This window comes from Phodopus roborovskii, unplaced genomic scaffold, assembly GCF_943737965.1.
Source record: "Phodopus roborovskii unplaced genomic scaffold, PHOROB, whole genome shotgun sequence".
Classification (NCBI taxonomy): Eukaryota; Metazoa; Chordata; class Mammalia; order Rodentia; family Cricetidae; genus Phodopus; species Phodopus roborovskii.
In genome coordinates, this window is record NW_026126407.1 from 12,339,149 (window position 1) to 12,360,064 (window position 20,916).

At 47.6% G+C, this 20,916-nt stretch overlaps 2 protein-coding genes and 2 non-coding genes across 7 annotated transcripts; all 4 read right to left on the reverse strand.

Annotated features, from left to right (window-relative positions):
* Window positions 1–1,131: 1,131 nt before the first annotated feature.
* Vamp2 (vesicle associated membrane protein 2) lies at window positions 1,132–4,978 on the reverse strand. Its single transcript, XM_051180305.1, has 5 exons — window positions 4,817–4,978; window positions 4,215–4,335; window positions 3,587–3,745; window positions 3,444–3,495; window positions 1,132–2,838 (listed from the first exon to the last, which is right to left on the reverse strand). Coding segments are annotated over exons 1-5 (351 nt in total). The 5' UTR covers window positions 4,819–4,978; the 3' UTR covers window positions 1,132–2,821.
* Window positions 4,979–16,243: 11,265 nt separating this feature from the next.
* On the reverse strand, window positions 16,244–16,350 carry LOC127219907 (U6 spliceosomal RNA). Its single transcript, XR_007834333.1, has one exon. It is a non-coding gene; the product is annotated as a U6 spliceosomal RNA (small nuclear RNA).
* A 1,375-nt stretch (window positions 16,351–17,725) lies between these two features.
* LOC127219931 (U8 small nucleolar RNA) lies at window positions 17,726–17,860 on the reverse strand. The gene has a single exon (XR_007834346.1). It is a non-coding gene; the product is annotated as a U8 small nucleolar RNA (small nucleolar RNA).
* A 322-nt stretch (window positions 17,861–18,182) lies between these two features.
* Window positions 18,183–20,220, reverse strand: Tmem107 (transmembrane protein 107). 4 transcript variants are annotated; one of them, XM_051181514.1, is made up of 5 exons: window positions 20,053–20,220; window positions 19,834–19,901; window positions 19,642–19,742; window positions 18,731–18,806; window positions 18,183–18,499 (listed from the first exon to the last, which is right to left on the reverse strand). In XM_051181514.1, exons 1-5 carry the CDS (start codon window positions 20,137–20,139, stop codon window positions 18,430–18,432), a joined length of 402 nt encoding a protein of 133 aa, XP_051037471.1. In that variant the 5' UTR covers window positions 20,140–20,220; the 3' UTR covers window positions 18,183–18,429. The 4 variants fall into 4 exon arrangements, with proteins under 4 accessions (XP_051037471.1, XP_051037470.1, XP_051037472.1 ...); XM_051181513.1 differs by having other exon boundaries at window positions 18,710–18,806; XM_051181515.1 differs by lacking the exon at window positions 18,731–18,806 and having other exon boundaries at window positions 18,412–18,499; window positions 19,547–19,742.
* Between the last annotated feature and the right edge of the window lie 696 nt (window positions 20,221–20,916).

Genomic DNA, 20,916 nt, shown 5'->3' on the forward strand with positions numbered 1-20,916 from the left:
GGTCTACAGAGCTAGTTCCAGGACAGCTTGGGGCTACACAGAGAAACCCTGTCTTGAAAAACCAATTTAAAAACAAAACAAAAAACAAAAACAAACCTCTAATGGTTTTTATTTCTTGGCCAGGTATATTAAAGCACATGCCTTTAATTGCAGCAGAAGGGGAGCAAAGAGGCACTTGGATCTCTGTGAGTTCCAGGGCAGCCTGGTCTACATAGTGAGTTCCAGGATAGTCAGAGCTACATAGTGAGACCCTGTCCCCCCCCCCCAAAAAAGTTATTTTTATTTAGACAGGGTCTCATTATGTAGACCAGGCTAGCCTCAAACTCAGAAACCAGCCTGCCTCTGCTTCCTGCATAGTTGATTAAAGGTCTGCATCACACCTGGCCTTCTAGTGGTTCTTAGCCACTGAATTCTCTTTCTCTAGGTTCAACTGTCCTGGAGAGGCAAGGGTCACCATCATCCAGCAAGTACCACACAAACAAGCAGTGACTAGTCAGTCCCCCATAGTCCCCCATACGCTGAATACAGAGGGCAACCAGAAACCCTGCTACAATTTAGTGAAGCCCCTGAAGTATATCCATGGAGACAGTGTTTTGGGAGTTGAAGAGAGTGGCTAAAGTAACAATCCCACAACAGAGTGCAAGAGTGATACTCCGTCTATAGCCAGCTTTATGCTACAGCTGGTTTTGTCTCATCAGGATGAGCCTTTCACACGTTCATCAGCCCATCTCAACGTCTGGCTGGCACCGTGCCGGAAAGGGGAAGAGATGCCCCACAGAGGCAGCCCAGGAGTGGACAGCTATGAAAGAGCCTAAAGGATAGCTAGTGAATTTTAAGAGACAAAGGAATTAATGGTAGCAGCATACTCCAGGCCAGAGAAGTGGGGACCTGGGAACCCCTGGCTGTAGAGTTCACCTGGCTCAGACAGCAGGTTCTTTAGTGGTACTTTCAATTCTTGTCTCCTGGTGCCCCACATGGCCACTTTGGGAATCACACTTTACAAGGGCCCAATTGGGGTCAGGGCTTACAGCAACAGGCCAGCTCCTGGAAGTGAATCTTTTCAACCACCCCACTATAACTGAAGATCCAATACTCTTACTACTGGTTAAGAAAAAGATTGTAGACACCACGTGGTTACTCATTACACGTTTATTGTACATTTTCACAATCTGGATGCGCCACAGAATTGGGGGCATGGGGTAGGGGAAGCAGGAAGGCAGGGGACACTGGGATAATATTGGGGGTCTAGAACACAAGCACCCCCACCCCCAGCATCTCTCCTACCCTTTCACACCACAGTTTAGTTCTCCTTGGGTCCCCGCCACACAGAAAACCTGGTGTGGGGGGAAAGAGTTTGGGGACACCCCCCACCCCAGTGGCAGGTTAAGGGGCTGTACCCTCAGACCCTTAAAACTGTGCCATTTAAAAAGATTAGATCCTTCCTCTATCATTTCACCCAAAAAGGGAACAGCTTGCACTCTCTCTCTCTTTCTCTCTCCCCCTCTCTCTCTGGGCTCAACAGCCCTGGAGAAAGTCGAGGATCCCCATCATCCAGCAAGTCCCATACACATATTGGCAGTGACTAATATTCCCCACCCTGAATACAGGGGGGCAGTCAAAGGAGCTGGGCAGTGATGGGGGCAACCCCCCCCCACAGAGTGGGGAGGAAAGTTTTCAGTCCAACCTCTAGCAAGATGAGGCCAGAGGTTTCAGGCAGGAATTGGGGGGGATTCTATTTTGTCTTACTCCTCCCCAAGGCAGTGATGACACACACATCGGAGTCACCCTCCTCAAAGAATCAGACTGTGGTCAACCCCCAATTCTCCTGGTGGAAGGAGGAGGCAAATCAGGCAGGTGGGAGGGAGGGAGGGAGACCCCCTGGGAATGTCAGTTGAGTGCCCCACATGAAAACTGGGGAGCAGGAATGTAGGGAGAGACTCCGAGTGGCAGAATTATTGGTCCATCATGACACACTGAACTCCAAGACACTTACACACCAGCTGGGGGTTGGGAGAGGAGGGTACAAGAGGCTTGGAAAATGGGGTAAGGGAGGTAAACTAGACTAGAGGGGCTGGGGGGGCAATTCTGGGGTCCAGAGCAGCCTGGTTCCCCAAAAGCCCAGGCTCCCCACCACCTGCAGGTAATGTCGTGCAAATGAAGTGTGATAAGAGGACCAATGGAGACTAACTCTTCAGAAAAGAAAGGAAAAACAAGAGAGCAGTGGGATAGAAAGGAAAGAAACTAAAAGGACATTATGCAAATGATAAGCTAATTAGTATACTGGAAGCTCCCAGAAAACCTTGGGATTCTTAGGACCAAGTGGGACCAGTCTCAGAGCTTTCCAAGGGATACAAAGATGCAACCTAGGGAAGCCTGGACAGGTAGGAGTTTTTGTTTGTTTCTGTGGAGTTTGCTTTTTGTCTTGGGAGGGTCGGGAATTGTACAGGGAAGCCAGGGGAAGGGTCAGTTAGATCCAAGGGAAGAAAAGGGGCTATTGCATAGCAGATGCAAATGAAGGGACTGGGGGCTATCAGGAAAAGAGGAAAAGGGACAGAGGATGAGAGAGAGGTGAGGGGAACCTCAGGAAGGGGTATTAAGGACAACCGGAAAAAATCTTCTAGTAATAAAACTACAAACAGACCAAATATATATAATATTATATATGTATAAATAACAGCTGGCTATTTACAGGGGGCACACACACGGACACACACACACACGGATCCAAGGGAGGGGGGCTGAAAGATATGGCTGAGAGGTGGAGGAACGGCTGGGGGGTGGGAGAGAGGCCCTTCTTAGGCAGGGCAGACTCCTCAGGGATTTAAGTGCTGAAGTAAACTGTGGAGAGAGGATGAGAGGACGAGGGAGAGGGGCAGAAAGAGAAAGAAAGCAGTGTGTCAGGCCTGGCCCTGTTCCAAGCATCCCCGCTCCCCACTGGCTGACACCCTTCCCTCTCTGAGTCTCATTTCTTCATCTACATAACGAAAGGACTTATAAGTGGGTATTAAGACCCTGTAAACTCCATGATAGGACAAAGGGGCACAAAACCTTTAATCCACTGGGCACGTGACTATAATTGCTCAAATAGTGGAGTAGTTGGTTTCCTGGTCTTGTCCGAGCCCCTTGACCCTTCATGTCTCCTACTTCCCAGTTCTAGGAGCCCAGCTGGGCTCTTAGACCCAAAGGGTTCTTAATGGAGTGCCAGGGGCCCACCCAGTAATCCTATTTTCAAAATCTTAACAGAAATTACCCAGAACCTGGCAAAGTAAGGCTATACAGGAGCCAAGTTTTTGGCTCTCAATGAATCAGAATTGCCAATAGCAGTAAAGTGTGTTTTTGTTGAAGAGTGAAAACTAGGTTAATGACCTTCAAAACCTAGAATCCACAGGAAAAGCCTCTAGCTCTCCAGGGAAAGGGCCCTGGCCACCTCCTGCCCCACTCACCGATGATGATGATGAGGATGATGGCGCAAATCACTCCCAAGATTATCATCATCTAGAAGTGAGAGGGAGGGTCAATGAGACCAGTGATGATGCCCCAGTCACCCACCGGCCCTCCTACCTGTCCCCATCTCCTTCCCCCTTACCTTGAGGTTTTTCCACCAGTATTTGCGCTTGAGCTTGGCTGCACTTGTTTCAAACTGGGAGGCCCCTGCCTGGAGGGCATCTGCGCGATCATCCAGCTCAGAGAGCTTCTGGTCCCGCTCCAGGACCTTGTCCACATTCACCCTCATGATGTCCACCACCTGGGGGAGGGGTCCACGAGGCAGGGGGTGTGCCAAGGAACGCCTCAAGGAAGGCACTTCTTGAACATGTGCCCATGGGCCACACATGGAACATGCACCCCGATGTTTCCAGGCTAACATGCCAAGGACATACACAGAACATGCCTAGCACACCTGGGGACATGCAAGGAGCACACATCAGGGGCATGCTGCAGCCACACACCTCAGATACCACAGCCTCATCTACAGGAGTTGGATCAGCCTATGACCAGAGCACACCTGCCCCAGCTGGCACACCCCAAGCTAGCACAAGTGATTATCAATCACCCCATAGTCCTTCCAAGTGCATGCTGACAGGGAAACAGGGACCGGACACGGCAGGTCTCTGACCCAAAACCCACAAGCTAAATTGTCATCACCTTCAAGCCAAGATGGGCCCCACACTTATTTGCCAGCCCCATCATCTTGCACCTTTGACACACACACTCACCTCATCCACCTGGGCCTGGGTCTGCTGCAGTCTCCTATTACTGGTAAGGTTTGGAGGGGGTGCAGGGGGGCCACCCTCGCCGGCCGGGGCGGCAGGCGGGACGGTGGCAGCGGTAGCCGACCTAAGGAGGAGAAACGGATTAAGATTCAGGGCCTGAAGCTTCGGGCCCTGTGGCCGGGGCTCCACCCATCCACCTGTCCATCCATAGCCCCTCCAGTCACCCGATGGGAAACCCAGCCACTCTACGGCCCCGCTGCAGTTAAGCTGCGTGACCTTGAGAGACCCTCCTTATGCCTCAGTTTCCCCGCCTGTTAAACGAAAGCGACCTCGGAGATGCTCCCCGGGGTCGACCCGAAATGACTGACAGCCATGGTGGCTGGGGCGGGGCGGGTAGACGCTGGGTCGGCTCCCTCCTGCGGCCATCGCCCGTGCCAGACCGCCCGGGACCGGCTCGGGGCGTCCAGGCGCAGTCACGGACACCAGCCTGGTCCGCGGCACGAGAGGCGCGGGCGGGACCCCCGTGTTTCCCAGCCCACTCCTGGGGGGGGCGGCCCGCGCGGGGCAAAACGTCGCGGGTGGCGAGTGGCGGGCGGACGACTTACATGGCGGGGGCAGCGGGCAGAGGACTTGGCAGAGGCAGTGATGGCGGCGGCGGCGGCGGCGGCGGCGGCTCGCACTGGCTCCGACTGGCGCTGGCTGCCCCGGACTGGAAGATGGCGGCCGCACGTCACCCGCATCCGGGCACTGCGGCGGGGGCGGGGCGCGGCAGGCGACACGTCGCTTGCGGGCCGCGGGGGCGGGGCGCTGCAGGGCCTGGGGTCGTGGGGTTGGGTTGGGTCTGTGGACCCTACGTTGTGGGCCTGGCTCGCGAGTCACCGCCGTCCCCAAGGCATCAGCCACCTGCCCCTCTTTTGGTACCCACAACCGAGACCCACACCTCACCCCTAAACTACATCCTCCCTCATCCTTGAAGCTGATCACACTGGTCCTCGCCTCATACAGCCTAAGGTCCCACCCTACAAACTGGTCCCCTCACATGGTGACCCGCCCTTAGCTCCTGGGAAGGTGGGTGTCCCTCAAGGTGGAAAATGAGAAGCGACCAAGGCAGGAGAGCGGCAATACTGATAACTGGAATCCTGACGCTGGGGTCGGGGAATTGTGAGAACGGACCTCACCCATCACCCTGCAACTGAATGTCTCAAGGGAGGTCTGGGGCCTCTGATTTCCTAGCAGGGTATGAGCAAAAGGAGTAACAGAAGATTCCCACCCCACCCCACCCCCGCCAGACAGACACACACACACACAGCTGTGAAAGCTGCCCCTCATCGCACATAAAGTTCAGACCAGGTGTGCTTGGAATGGGCCCCACAAAGATTAGACGAACTAAAAACTTCAGGAAGGGCAAAGGCTGCCTGGAGGTGCTGTGTCACATAGTAACAGCAGGCTGGTCCCCAACTGGGGTCAACTGCACAGCCTCAGCTTTAATTCTAGTGTAGGCCCTGGGTCGTAAAAGGGCAATGGGCAAGGGTTGCACCTGTAGGCAGGTGCTTTACATGTAGATTAGACTCACAGACATGACCTTGACAGAACCAACTGGGCCCTAAATACATCACATATGTAGACACTCAATAAATATTTGCTCAATGGCTTGATCTAGATAATACAATAGGAGATTATCTTAGACCTGGTCCATCCCTGACTGCTCCATTTTAAGTACACTAAACAGCCACAGCAGCTGTACACACTCCCCTCCTGCATCTAGACATTGGCCCAGGGAGCCAATGGTCTATTTAGCAAGCCTCCAGGGTGAAGGAGGCATTTTAGGGAAGGAGGTAGGAGTACTTATTATGTCCCCAAAAGAGCCTTAATCTCAAAGACAGGCAGGGTCTGCCTTCCTTCCTCCCACTCCAGGGCCTCCAGGGTGTGAGATCCTCCTGTGCGGCAGTGCCCCACCCCCTCCCAGCAGACGCCCCAGGACCCGTTCTGTCGTGAGAGGTGTTATTTCCCAGCTGTCTGGGGGAGGTGGAAGGGTGCAGGATTCGCTCTTGGCTGCCTCCCTCTCCCAGGAGAAGCTGCCAGCCTGGTCTTCGTGAGAAGAGTGGCTTCGGTGGAAATCTAAGATCAGCCGTGAGGCTCTAGTTTTCTGTCCCTGAGACCCCTTTACTTTATAATCAGAGAAAAAAGATACCAAATTCCATTATTTCAAGTTCAAATTCTTTAGTGTCTAGATAGGAAGCATCCTGGAGAATGGGAAAAGAGGAACTGTAAGCCGAGCCCCACACACAGCCCAGCTCTGCCCGGACTGGAAAGGAAACAGTCTAAGATCTTAGACCCTGTTTTAAGGACGATACCCATGTTGCCTAGCCAACCACAAAGGGCAGAGGATATGGAAGAGACAAGAGTCACAGACAAATATGGGGAGGTTTAGGTCTCGGCATATCCCTGGGAAAGACAACTTTCCCAGGGGACTCTGGGGACAGCAACAGCAGAGTAACAGTAAAAAGGACCCAGTAGGACTCATCTTAGAGAGAACTGTCACTGCACAGCCCAGCAGTGTTAAGAAATTCTAAGTTTAGATCAATGCTGGGGGTGGGAGGAGGCTGCAGTGGGATAACCCCGTTCACCTGGAAATGTGTAGAGAATGTTTTCTGCAAACAGTATGACTGAGACTCAGATAGACTTGAGCTGAAGAAAAGCACAGGCAGCATTTGGATAACAGAGATGCCGTCCATGTCCACATTTGCCTGCTTCAGGGGATTGATGGTTGAATTGCAGCTCTTTTTAGGCTTAGTGCTGCACGATCATAATCCCTGCACTTGAAAGGTAAAGGCAGAGAATCTGGAGTTTAGGATGAGTCTGCCAAATGAGATACCGTCTCAAAACAAGCCAAAGACTAGGGCTTGGAAAGATGATAGTTCAGTGGTTAAGAATATTCACTGTTGCCAGGTGGTGGTGGCACACTTAATCCCAGCACTTGAGAAGCAGAAGCAGGTGGATCTCTGTGAGTTTGAGACCAGCCTGATCTACAAGAAGGAGTTCCAGGACAGGCTCCCAAAGCTACACAAGGAAACTCTGTCTCGAAAAACAAAAGAATATTTACTGCTGTTCCAGAAAACCCTGGTCTAGCTTCCAGCACCCATACCGCAGCTCGAAGCCATCTGTAACTCCAGTCCTAGGGGATCCCACCACCTTTGAGCCCTCTGGCTTCCAAGGGTCCTGAATTCCACTGTACACAGACATACTGTAGGCAAAACTCCTATACACATAAAAGTAGATAATTTTTAAAAGACTATTTATTTATTTATCCTTTATTATCTACTTTGTATACAGTCTTCTGCCTGCATGCCAGCAAAGGCACCAGATTCAAAGTGGCTGTGAACCACCATGTGGTTGCTGGAAATTGAAGTCAGGGTCTCTGGAAGAGCAGTCAGTGCTCTTAACCGCTGAGCCATCTCTCTTTTTAAGAGAGTTTGCAACAAAATCATCAAAGATAAGAACAAAAATTTAAAAATATGTAGGAGGGAACCCAAGGTTTTTTCTGTTGTTTTGTTTTGGGGTTTTGTTGTTATTGTTGTTGGGTCTTTTGAGACAGGGTTTCTCTGTGTAACAGCTCTGGTTGTCCTGGAATTCACTCTGTAGACCAGGCTGACCTCCAGTTCACAGAGATCCACCTACCTCTGCCTCCTGAGTGCTAAGACTAAAGGCGTGCACCACCACGGACTGGCCCAAGGTTTATCCCTAAGAAGCTCCTTCAGGGTTCTGACATAGGTGATGCAGAGGTCACACTTTAATAAAAGTTTGCTTCTATTGTTGTTCTCTTCACAGGACTCCTGGTTTAAGTTGGAGTGGAAGGGGGGCTGGGTCATTCCCACACTGACTCATGAACTCCTTCCATCCTCATGAGTCAAACCTTGAGAAAGCAGTAATTAATTTCTGGGACCTCAACTGTCCCCTCGATACAGCTCTCATCAGCTTTTAGACTGTCTCTAGTTTCTTATTGTTACATGCTACACCCTTATGAATGTTGACAACATTTGACACAGTGACATATTATTGACATATTTGGACTGAGGTAAGCCTAGAGCAATGCTTTGATGTCATCTTTTTTTTATTTGGTTTCATGTTAACTTTTTTCATAGACAGGAAGGTTTGCTTTGATTTCATGCTTGTGTTTGCAATGTTGGGAGTTGAGCATTTTAAGCAAAAGCTCTACTATATAGAATGTTGCCTCTTAGCCCTAATGGTATCCCTTTGGCAAGTCTTTTTGTAGTAAAGGATAACATATACACCTAAAAGTCACACCTTGTGGCTGGAGAAGTGGTGCTTGCTGTTCCTCCAAAGTTCCCAGCAACCACAGTAGGGAGATCACAACCACCTACAACTCCAGCTCCAGGGGATCTGAAGCCCCCTTCTAGAAAATATACCCACACAAATAATAAAACTATTATCTTGGGGTTTTTTTTGTTTGTTTGTTTTTGTCTTTGTTGTTGTTGTTTGTTTGTTTTTTGAGACAGGGTTTCTCTGTATGGCTTTGGAGCCTGTCCTGGAACTAGCTCTGTAGACCAGGCTGGCCTCAAACTCACAGAGATCCACATGCCTCTGACTCCTGAGTGTGGGATTAAAGGCAAGCACCACCTACATACTGTTTTTGTTTTTTGAAACAGGGTTTCTCTATATAACAGCTCTGGCTGTCTTGGAACTTGCTTATATGGACCAGGCTGGCCTTAAACTCACAGAGATCTGCTTGCCTCTGATTCCTGAGTGCTGGGATTAAAGGTGTACACAACCACTCCCCAGCTGTCTTGTTTGTTTTTAAAAATTGCATCATTTATTGGGGAATCATGTGGCCATCAAAGGACAACATGTAGTCTTTTCTTTCCTTCCACCATGTTCTGTGACTGAATGCAGGTCATCAAGCTTGGCATCAAGTCCTGGTGAATCATGTCACTGCCCATCTCTTTGTTGAGACATGGTCTCACTGTATAGTTCAGGCTGTTCTACTGAATTTTGGAATTACAAGCCATTGTCAAGGTACCTAGTAGTTCTAAATGGTATATGTTTCATCTGTGTAGTTTTCCTACCCATATACAACACACCATGTCAGGAATGAGGCAAACAATCGAATGAAGAGTGATCAGAATAGTGGTCCTCAAAATAAATAAATATGGGAAGAGGCGGTGCCAACCTTTAACCCCAGCACTCAAGGGAAAGGCAGGCAAATCTCACTTGAGTGCAAGGCCATCCAGGGATATATAATGAGACCCTGTCTTTAAGGGAAAAAAAGTTGTCAGGAGGCAGAGGCTGGTGGATCCCTTTGAGTTCGAGGCCAGCATGGTCTACAGAGTTAGAATTCCGGGACAGTTGTTACACAGAGAAACCCAGTCTCAAAAAAAAAAAAAAAAGGAAAGAAAGAAAAGAAAAAAAAAAAAAAAAAAAAAGAAAGAAAGAAAAGAAAAAAAAAAGAAAGAAAAAAGCAAGAAAGCAAAAAGTTATTTTGTTTTGAGTGGTAGAAATAGGGTTTAATTAAGAAAAAAAAACACACACACACACACACACACACACACACAGGTACTCCGTGGAAGTGAGTTAGTGACCTGGACAGACAGACACTCAAATGTCATTTTATTTATTTATTTATTTATTTATTTATTTGACAGGGTTTCTCTGTGTAACACATTGGCTGTCCTGGAACTATGTAGACCAGGCTGTCCTTAAACTCACAGAAATCTGCCAGCCTCTGCCTCCCAAGTGCTGGGATTAAAGGCCTATATCACCACCACTACCAGGCTCATTTTATTTATTACAATTTATGTATTGTATTTGTGGGGGGTCAGAAGACAGCTTGTTGGAAATTGGTTTTCTCTGTCCACTGTGTTGGCACCAGCAATTAAATAAAAGCTGTCAGGTTTGGCAGCATGTAGTTTACAAACTGAACCAGATGACCAGTCCTGTGCTTTTATTTTTTAAAAGTTACTTAGGACCTAGTGTGATGGCACATGCCTTTTATTCCAGGACTAGGGAGGCAGACACAATTGGATCTCTGTGAGTTTTATTCCAGGACAGTCCGTGTTACATAGTGAGACCCTGTCTCAAAATAAAATAAAATAAGATAAAATGTTATTTAGGGCTGGAATGTATGTAGCTCAGTGGTAGTATGCTTGACTAGTATGTTCAAAGCTTTGAGCTCCTATCACCTCAAAAAATTTTTGTTGGTCATAGTGGCACATACCTATAATCCTAGCACTTAAGAGTATCAGAAAGAAAGATTGCATGAGTTTGATGCCAGCTAGGCTACACAGGTAGACTCGCCCCCAAAACAAGTTAATTAATACATCAATTTGTACTTTAGAGTTTCAGAACTTCAGAAGAGCATATAGGTCAAAAGAATACTCATGTTCTTAAGTTCCAGGTGCCCCATCCCAACAACTGACACCTTTTCATCCTAATGCAAGCAATAGAGATAGACTGCTCTGTTCTGCTTTGCTTTTCCATTTAACATAATTTGGAGATTGTTCCATTATATATAGGGTACAAAATTCACATTTTTATGATTCTGTAGTACTCTGATGTATGGCTATACCATGATTTAATCAATGCACAACAGACAGTCATTTTAGGTCATTGTTACCCTTTGGCCAACCTAAGCAAAGCTACAAAGAATACTCTACACATTCTGATTTTACCTATATACAAATACGTAGGGAAATTTCTAAATATGAAAACCCTAGCTCAAAGCCAGGCACAGGAGAACACACCTTTAATCACAGCACTCCAGAGGCAGAGGCAGGCGGACCTCTGAGTTTGAGGCCAGCCCAGTCTACAGTGTAGCTCCAGGCAAGCCAGGCCTACACAGTGAAACCCTGTCTGGAAAAACCAAAAAGAAAAGAAAGGAAAAAAAAAATCAAAGCACAGATGGAGCAGGGCCTGTGGGAGCCCTAATGCAGGTACTCGGAGGGTGAGGTAGGGGAATCACACGTGTAAGTCCTGCCTAGACTACAGGGTAAACCAAAGTCATCCTGGGAAACCCAACGTATCAAACTGAAAAAAGTAGACAAATCAAAGGCCGTTCATATAATTCATTAGTAGAGTGCTGCCTAGCATCAATGGGTCCTAGATTTAACCCCAGTGCGGGGGGGGGGGGGGGAATAAATCCTAAGCCCAAAGGTGCTTGGGATTTTAATGGATTCTGCCAAGTTGCTATCCAGGGGTGTGCTACCAAGTTTTCTTCTTACCCAGCAAACAGGTAAGGCCTGTTTACCCACACCTGCTAGATGCTATGAAACCTTTTAGGCATTATTGGATATTGAGGCCGGAGAGCTGGCTCAGTGGTTGAGAGTGCCTGCTGCTCTCCTAGAGGACCCAAGCTTGGTTCCCCGTTCCTATCCAGCAGTTCCCAACTTCTAACTCCAGCTACAGAAGAGTCAACACTCTCTCCTGGCCTCCTCAGGCATCTGCACACACATCACACACACACAGACATAGACATACACATTAAGTAAAAATAAACTCTTTTCTCTTTTGGTTTTTTGAGACAGGGTTTCTTCATGTAGTTCTAGGGTCTGTCTTGGAACTTGCTCTGTAGACCAGGCTGGCCTTGAACTCACAGAGATCCACATGCCTCTACCTCCTGAGTGCTGGGATTAAAGGTGTGCACCACCACTACCCAGCCTCAACCATAAATAAACATATTAACCAAACAAATTTTTCATTTCTTGTATGGTGGATGATATGAGGATTCTTCAAATGTTTGTTGTGGATTAGAATATTTGTTTAACTATGTAAAGATGTGTTGTGTCTGTTTAATTATGTAAGGTGTATTGCTTTTGTTTATGCTACATTTGTTCAACTATGTAAGGATAGTGTTGCAGTTTCACCTTGCCTGCCTAAGGCAACTGATTGACTAATAAAAAGCAGAATGGGGGGGGGGGAGGGCAAAATGGCCAATAGCTAGGCAGAGGAGGGATAGGAGGGGCTGGTGAGCAGAGAGAAAAGGGAGCCAAGCCATGAGAACAGAAGCTGGAGTTAATAAAGCTTAGGGCTTAAAGTGGCAGCATTAGGAGCACTGAGGATGATGGATAAAAGAATTTGCAGCTGGCTGGGCAAGGACAAGGCTCTGACCAATGACCAAGGCAGCTGTCCCTCCCCACAAAGAGTACTTGAGGAACCTATGTAAGACACTGTGCCCTTCCATATACCCTTGCAGGTAATGTAGCTACTTGGTTTTGTTTGTTTGTTTGGAGACAGGGTTTCTTTGTGTAGTCCTGGCTGCCCTGGAACTCACTTTGTAGACCAGGCTGGCCTCAAACTCACAGAGATCTGCCTGCCTCTGACTCCCAAGTGCTGGGACTAAAGGTGTGTGCCAGCAATGCCCGGCCTGATGCGGCTAATTGTAACAGATTAAACCATAAAGATGGTTTCTGACAAGAAGATTCCACCTAGGATACCACCTCCTGTGCCTTACAAACAAGGAGCTAAGTATGAGGTAACCAAGAAAGATTGCAGTCACGCCCTGGTGACTGGGATAGGGCTAACTCTCTGCTGTGATAAAGCTACACGGAAGAACAAAGACAGCATAGTATGATGAACAGCATTTTCGACACCTGCACGGTCATTGGGTAATGTTGGCCAATCAATTATCAGTTAGGAAAGAGTTCAGGTCAAAGTTGGAGAGCTGGTTCTCTCCTTCCCCTATGTGGTCCCAGGCCGTCGGGAAAGTGCATCTACCCACACTGAGATTAGAGGTTTGAGCCACCACAGCAGCCTCATAAGATAGAGCTATTTCAGATGTTCCAGAGGCCATGTACTAAAATAGAGGTTTTTCTTCCTTCCTTCCTTCTTTCCCTTTTCTGAGGCAGGGTTTCTCTGTGTAGTCCTGGCTGTCCGGGAACTTACTGTAGATCAGGCTGTCCTGGAGCTAACTAAGTAGACCAGGCTGGCCTCAAACTCAGAGATCCACCTAATGCAGGGATTCTTAAAGTTTCTCCAGATAAAAATTTAAAGAGACATGGCCCTGGTGTATATGCATATAAAATAGATAATACTAATCAAACATTTTCTGATAATGAATCACAAAAAAAAATCTTAAAATAATTCCAAGAGTTAGAATTATTGGAAAGACGGTCTATATACCAACTTCTAGTCTGGCTTAGGATTGTATAGTAAGACCCTGACTCAAAAGTTAACACATGAAGCCAGGCAGTGGTGGCACATGTCTTTAATCCAGCACTTGGGAGGCAGCAGCAGACAGATCTCTGTGAGTTTGAGTCCAGCCTGGTCTACAGAGCGATTTCCAGGACAGCCTCCAAAGCAATACAGAAAAACAAAACAAAACAAACAACAAAAACAAAACAAAACAAAACAAAAAATGTCACAGTGAAATTCATTACTTTGTATAAATAAGCTAAATAAAAGTAAAACAGCAGAGTGTGGTGCTGAGCTCCTTTAATGACAGCACAAAGGGGCAGAGGTAACTGGACCTCTGTGAGTATGAGGCCAGCCAGGCCTAAATGACAACTTCCAGGCCATCCAGAGTTACATAGTGAGATCCCCATTTCAAATTAATTAATAGTTCAAAAAATTTAGAACTGGGCAATGGTAGTGCACACCTTTAATCCCAGCACTCAGGAGGCAGAGGCAGGCGGATCTCTGAGTTTGAGGACAACCTGGTCTAGAGTGAGTTTTAGAACAAACCAGGGCTACAGAGAAATCCTGTCTTGAAAAACCACAAGTATGAGAGTTTTATCTGCATGCATGGATGTATGTACCCAATGTGTCTTTCTGCTAGGAGAGGGCAATAGGTCCCTTAGAACTGGAGTTATGGATTGTTGTGAACTACACCATATGGGTGCTAGAAACCTAACACAGGTCCTCGGTAAAAGCAGTAAGTGCTCTTAACCACTGAGCCATCTCTGCAGCATCAACTTAGAATAATAAAAAACAAACCAAACCAAACAAACAAAAAACATAACCACCATAGCTCTTCTCCTGTGTTCTGGAACACTGAAGTTCTTGTCCTACTATCCCTGTATTCACTGTTCATTCTCCATCTCTGTCATAGACATCCCTTTGTAAGTGGAATAATAACCCACTGTACATATGTACCATATTCTGTTGACCCATCATCTGTGACTGAACACTTGGGATGTTTCTCCTTTGGTTTTCATAAGTGATGCTGCTGTGATTGTGAGTGCATACATATCTGTTTTCAATTCTTTTGGAAACACACACACATAGGTATAGCTCAGAGGTACAGTTCTTGGCTGTACACATAAATAAAAATAAATTAAAACATGTATATGTATGTTCCCAAACTTGGTGTATTTTTCTTTGTTTTGTTTCTCAACACAGGGTTTCTCTGTATAACTGTCCTAGCTGTCCTGGAATTCAATTTGTAGACCAGGCTGGACTTGAACTCACTGCTTACCAAGTGTTGAATTACTCACTGGACCACGGAATATGAGATGCTGTTCTTGGCCAGGTTTATGCCACCTGGTCACCCCTGAAGCAAAAAGAGGATTAGGAGGGAGTGACTGTCAGCCTCTTAGTGAGCAGAAAGACTAAGAATGGGCATTCCAAAAGGCAGATGGGGTGCTGTTATTAGGAAAAGGATAGAAGCTGAACACGTGAAAACAACAGATGTCCCCCATGATCCCAGTAAACTCACGAAAAGGTCAGAGATCTGTCACACTACTAGTCTACCCTATCCTCACTGGGGTTACCTGAGGCTTCCATACAGCCCCACCAGATAGTCTGTGAACTGACAGAAACCAATTTTGTCCTTTTTACCCCATAACAGTATTTATTACTGAGAAATTTCAAGAAAGTTCAACAAAAGCCAGACAGCTGTTCCTCAAGCTGCATGATGCCCACCCCCAGTCTTGCATGAAACACACCCCATAGCAGACTTCCCACGCTCACAGAAAGTGTCCAGTAACTACAGATCTAGGATGAAGTGGCCAGAGAGAGAGAGAAGCTCAGGACTCAAGCCTCAGGGTCGTTCGAGTATTCAGGTGCAGGCTTCATTCCTCCAGTTATGGAGAGGGCCTCTAAAATGGTCCTGAGATCCCAGCATGTTGGCATACATCTTCAATCCCAGCAATCAGGAGGTAGAGGCAGGTAGATCTGTGAGTTCAAGGCCAGCCCAATCTACATAGCAAGTTCCAGGATAGCCTGAGCTACATACTAGAGAGACCCTGTTTCAGAAGAACCAAAAATAAACAGTCCTCTGATCTAGAAAGTTACTAACATCACAACAAAACGAAAATCTGTTTCTGATGCTCCAGTTACAGAAAAACCAGAAGCATCTAGAGAGGAGACTACAGATGGGGGCTAAGGTTAGTCCTCAGTCAGAGAATGCTTGCTTAGCATGCACATGACCTGAAGTTTCATCTCCAAGGTCACAAAAAGGGAGCATGTTTGAGCAATCCTTCCTGTAATCCCAGCACTTGGGAGATAAGAGATAGGAGGATCAGACAGACATTCAAGGCCTCTCTCAGCTACACAGCAAGTTCCAGGCAGCATGGAACACTTGAGACTCTGTCTTAAAAATAAACAAATAAACAAACAAACAAATAAATGGGAGGGGTGGAGTTATGAACAGAGGATAAAGACACCTGCTCCCAAACCTGACACCTGGTGGATGTGTGGCCACACACATGCACAAACACACCAAATAAGTCAATAAAATGTACAAGTACCAAGCAGTGCTGCCAGGTGCTGGGCATAGCTGGGCATGCTATGAGCTCAGCTTGGCACAAAGGGGGGAGGGGAGAGGAGGAGGAAGTGGTAGCAGAGAGGCTCACCAACATTTATTTAATGGACTGGTGACTACAATGCCAACACTCAGGACTAATCTGCACTAATGTTACCTCTGACTTTGCCTTTTTTTTTTTTCTTGTACCTCTTTTTAATTTTTATTTAAATTTGGGGGAACCAGCTCATGTTTAATTGTGATATTTTTTAATTTGGACAAGTTTTTGACACCTCCCCACCCCTATGTAGTCTCTTAAAATTACAGGAAAACATCACTAAAAAATGTGGACTGCTTCAGGAATGTGTGTGTCATCCTTGCACGGGGGCCATGTTAATCTTCTTTGTAGCCTTCCAGTTTTAGCACAGAAGCTACTGAAGTAAGCACTTATAAAACACTACAGCCAGCGTATGTAAAACAGTTATCAGCTTGTGAAGCAAATCCATCAAAACTCAGAGAGGTAGGTGTGATGGTCTGAAAAGCAGGGATGTTTCATAGCACACGTGTTACAGGAAGCTATGCACAGGCTCACATTTAGTTTTCTTAAACCTACTGCCTCATAAAAGTGCTTTGAGAAACCTTTGAAAGATTTTACAAAAAGAGGCAGAGGATAATGCTGAGCACTTGGCAGACAGCTGTTTCAAGTCTGCAGCTGCATGGGGAACCTTCTCGGGTTGAGCTCAGCCTCCATCCTGAGCTGCAAAACCACAACCCTCTTCATTGCTGGAGAAACCCAGCATGGAACCTCCAGAGCTGGGCCAATTTGTCCATCCCTACAAGGGGCACCAAGTTCCCTGGTTTTGTTTGAGACTAGTCTCACTATGTAGCCTTAGACCACAATGACCTTTAACTTGTTGCACCCCTAACTCTGCATACCGAGTCCTTGCTAAGACTGGGTATACATCGCCATTCCGGGCTACTTTAAGTTTTTGATGCTGAGGATTTCACCCAGGGCTTCAAGCATAGCAAGTATGCACTTACCGGTGAGCTGTACCTCCAGTGTAAATATAACCTACTTAATTGCAAGTTCACACTGTTTAAATTTAAATAAGTTATATTTGGCAACCTGTCAGTAAGGCTCCTGAAAAAGCATTTTTTCCCACGTTCAGTAAGACACATGTAAGGGTATAGATTTCTCAGAGAGTTGTACTCAAATTCCTCAGCAACACCTGAGGAATATAGTATTTTGGTAGCTCTCTAGCTATAACTTTAAGTGTTGCTAACAAACAAGTTTCCTTCCTTCCTTCCTTCCTTCCTTCCTTCCTTCCTTCCTTCCTTCCTTCCTTTGTAGCTTGTACCACAATTTACAAGATTAAATAATTCTGGGAGTACTACAAGAGTGTTTCTTTCCTGCCTCTGTATTTCCAAATCTGAGCATGGGTCCTTTATCGTCTCTTTTAATAGTACTTAGTACTAAAAACAGAGTTTTGCCTAGGTCATTGAATAAATGTTGGTCACAGGCTATGTCCACAGGATCATGAGAAAGCATGTCCTTGGTAAGTAAGTGAGAATGAGAGCCCTCACCAGACAACGGAATAAAACGGAGCCGCTTTTTTCCGGTACATATCTTGGGCTTAAACACCTACCAACCAAACCACCAGCTTGAAGAAATCAACACTAGTTACCATAGACTTAAAACCTAAGAACTATGTACGACTACTAAGAAATATCCTAACCAAGATCTGTCTGGTACTGGAATCTTAAGCTTTCATAAAGTTCTCTCATTTAAAACAAACTAAAAAAGGGGTATGATCGTCAGAGAATCAGAAAGGAGCAACCAGGATGTTGTTAGGTCCTGGCCACACGGAAATGCTAATCAGCAGATCATGTTAGCTCCAATCATCATTTTCTTTCTGCCCTCCAGAGGAGGAACAGGTAAGGATTAACCTTCTGACGATAAGAAATTTGTGGAGCCCATTCCTTATTTTGCAAAGACATTTCCTGTTTAAGCAAGGGTGAGACTGAGACAGTTTTAGCACAAATCCAGCAATCCAGGGTTCTTGAAACCTTAGAGTAATATCTATTTTCGAGTCACTTAGTATAAATTATTTTCCACTGAGCGCCAAAAAGGGAGAAATAAAATCCTCCCAGAATGCTCCGCTCACACACGGCAAACTAGAAAGCCTAAGTGCGGTCCTTATTTACATATCTCCGCCCACTTACTTCCGTCTATCTTGTACCGTAAAAATCCGAATAAAAGGATCACCTACTAGCTCACGTACAGTAAGACTAGAAAAAAAGGGCTTTATTTACACCAGCTTATTGGCCCACCCAGATGTCTTCTGAAAAATAGCATCAGCCTGGCTTTTATTATAAAATGCATTTATCTCAGCACTGCCACCCTCTGCTTAAAAGCAGCTGGGAGGGGCACAAGGGTAGGGAGAGAAAACTGAAGCCTTTCTTCTTCCACCAGCCGGAGGAAGCTTCATCACTTTTCCAGCCTTGGTCCCTACGTCCAGGTCGTGATCAGAAAGGTTTCTTTTTCAGACCAAAGACAGCGATGAATAATGCCGTTTCAGTGACAGCTGGGAAGGCGCTGTGAAAAGTAGGGGGTGAGTTCAGGGCCCCTTCCAACACAAACACCCAAACCTCCAAACCCTATATAGGACTGGGTTTAGGAATGGGTATGAGATTTCAAAACACTACTGATTTCACCGGTGCAGGAAAGGTCTAGGTGGGGGAAATCTTCTGATTTGGGATAGACTTTCCACCCCCACCCATTCTAAAACATTGGGTGCTACGGCACCTGCAGAAAGCAAAAATGTACCAGTATGTGGTACATTCCCATCGCTCGAATATGAAGAAAGATAGGGCCACAGATGCGCTACAGTGGGCTGCAATGGCTTAAAAACATCAGAGTCAAGGAAAGTGACAGGGAGTGATATGGGTTCAGCTCTTGTTCCCTTCCCATAAGGCAAGTGCCAGAGTGGGCAGTCATGCCTTCCTTCTGAATTGGTGGGCAGCTATCCTTCAGAGGCCAGAGCTCAGCCGGGAGGTGGCAGGGCACGACTTTAATCCCCACTACTCCACCAGGCAGGAGTTCAGGGCCAGCGGGGCCTACATAACCAATTCTATAACAATCAACTTTATACAAAGAACCCTGTCTCAAAAAACAAACAAAAAAGGGGCCCCTTCTACATATCCAGGGCAACCCCCACACACACACACATCTGGGGAGGCTGATATCACTTATGCCCTAGGCCACACAAGAATACCTCCAGTGCCTGCTTCTCTTTGTCCACAGTTCAAGAGTCAGAGCCACCTCCTCTTGTTTCTGTTTGGTTTTTGAGACAAAGTGTCTCTGTGTAGCCCTGGCTGTCCTGGGTTAAAGGCCTGTGGCACCACATCCGGCTATCTAAAACCTTCTTTTGTGCTTCATTTAATTTTCTTGGCTCCTTCTGACTTCTCATATCGCTTTGTATTTTGTACACCCTACCGCATCACACCGATTTACGGACGGGATGTGCATCTCCCTCCCCCTCAATCGGGGGTGAATGGCTTACTCCCATCTGGGGATCGCCGGAACCTAGTTCATAACAGGGTTTAACAAATGCTTGAAGACTGTGAATTCCCCACCTCTCACCTATGGAGGTTCGGTTTGCCACCTGGGCAGAGACTTGTGCCCAAACGGTCTGAAGAGGCGGGAAGAGTGGAACACTGGGCAGGCAGAAAGGATACAGAGAAGGCTCTGGGTGCTGTTGAACATGGAAACTCCTGAGAGGAAGCCGGCCAGCTCCACAGCAAAGAGGCCCAGGGTGAGACAGAGAGCTACCACCAGTCTGCAGAACGCAAAGGGGTCGATCAGGCTTCGGAAGTCCCTGAAGACCCCTGCACTCTCTCTCTCTCTCTCACCCCTCCCCAGGAACTCACTGGATGTCCTGCTTCTCATATTGCTCGGGGGTGAACTTGAGAGGAAGGCAAGCCTGGATGTTGCTTTCCTGGTAAGCAGGGCAGAAAACAAAGGAAAGTCAAAAGGGGCACAGGCTTGCGGGGACCGGCGGGGGAGGGGGCCGGGCCGAGCCGGGTCCACTCCAGCTTGAGAACGCGACGGGCAGGAAGGAGGGCACGCGCGTCCTGGCCGTGTCTTACCCGGGACCAGAATAAAGTGATGACAACCACCAGATGAGCCAAGAGCGTCAGGAACCGAGAGGGCACGAGCCCGGGGACCCGACCCATGGCCTCGGGGACCCAGAGCGGAGGCCGTGGCTTTTAACGCTGAAAGTCTGAGGCGGGTTACTCCCCGAGTCTCCGGGACCAAGCAGGCCAGACCTCTCTATCTAAGCCTCCTTCCCGCGCGTCCGGCGCCGCCCGGTTGCCATGGTGACTGCGTCCGGAAGTCTCGCGAGAGCGCCTCGCCCTCGGCAGCGGTCTGTAAAATGATGCTCGAGCCCCCGGAGTCGGTTAGGCGCCTTGTGGACGGAGTGCCCCCCCCCCCCCGGGGCGCACGCGGAACCGGCAAACCCCCTTCTCCTCTGCTCCGGGAGAGGAGGAGGTGAGGAGCGTGTCCCCCTCCCCAGAACAAACTTCCCGCAGAATGACTCTCATTTCTGCCCCCAGAAAACGCGAGGAGAGGTTTGTCGAGTGCAGAAACGCGCAGCCTTGGGACGGTTAGGATAAGACGTGGTGAGGCGAGTGCTTCGGGAGCCGAGGGCATCAGAAAGGGCTAGAGATGAATGCAGCGCCGGACTGGGACAGCTTTGAGTCCCTGGGAGGCTTAGCCCAGGCTGGAAACCCCTGCTGGTGGGAAGTGTTCACCGCCTTCTCCGGTCACACTCGAGCCCCATTATCAGCAGACCTCCCAGCCAGCAAACTTGCAGTTCTCTCCATTCCTTGTATTATGCCTTTAAACCAGTCTAAAAGACAAGGCTTAGAGCCATTTCTGATATAATTCATTCAACAAATCGTCATTGACAACTCCCAAATGCCAGGCACTGTGCTTGGCTCTCAGAGTAC

Excerpts from the sequence above, each read along its gene's own strand:
- Vamp2 (XM_051180305.1), bottom strand. Across the intron at positions 3,746-4,214 it reads CCCAGGCCCAGGTGGATGAG|GTGGTGGACATCATGAGGGT; the intron begins GTGAGTGTGTGT and ends CCCCTCCCCCAG. Across the intron at positions 3,496-3,586 it reads ACTGGTGGAAAAACCTCAAG|ATGATGATAATCTTGGGAGT; the intron begins GTAAGGGGGAAG and ends TCTCACTTCTAG.
- Tmem107 (XM_051181511.1), bottom strand. The coding sequence starts at position 20,139 with ATGGGTCGGGTCCCCGGGCTCGTGCCCTCTCGGTTCCTGACGCTCTTG. Across the intron at positions 19,902-20,052 it reads TCACTTTATTCTGGTCCCGG|GAAAGCAACATCCAGGCTTG; the intron begins GTAAGACACGGC and ends CCTGCTTACCAG. Across the intron at positions 19,743-19,833 it reads TATGAGAAGCAGGACATCCA|ACTGGTGGTAGCTCTCTGTC; the intron begins GTGAGTTCCTGG and ends TGCGTTCTGCAG.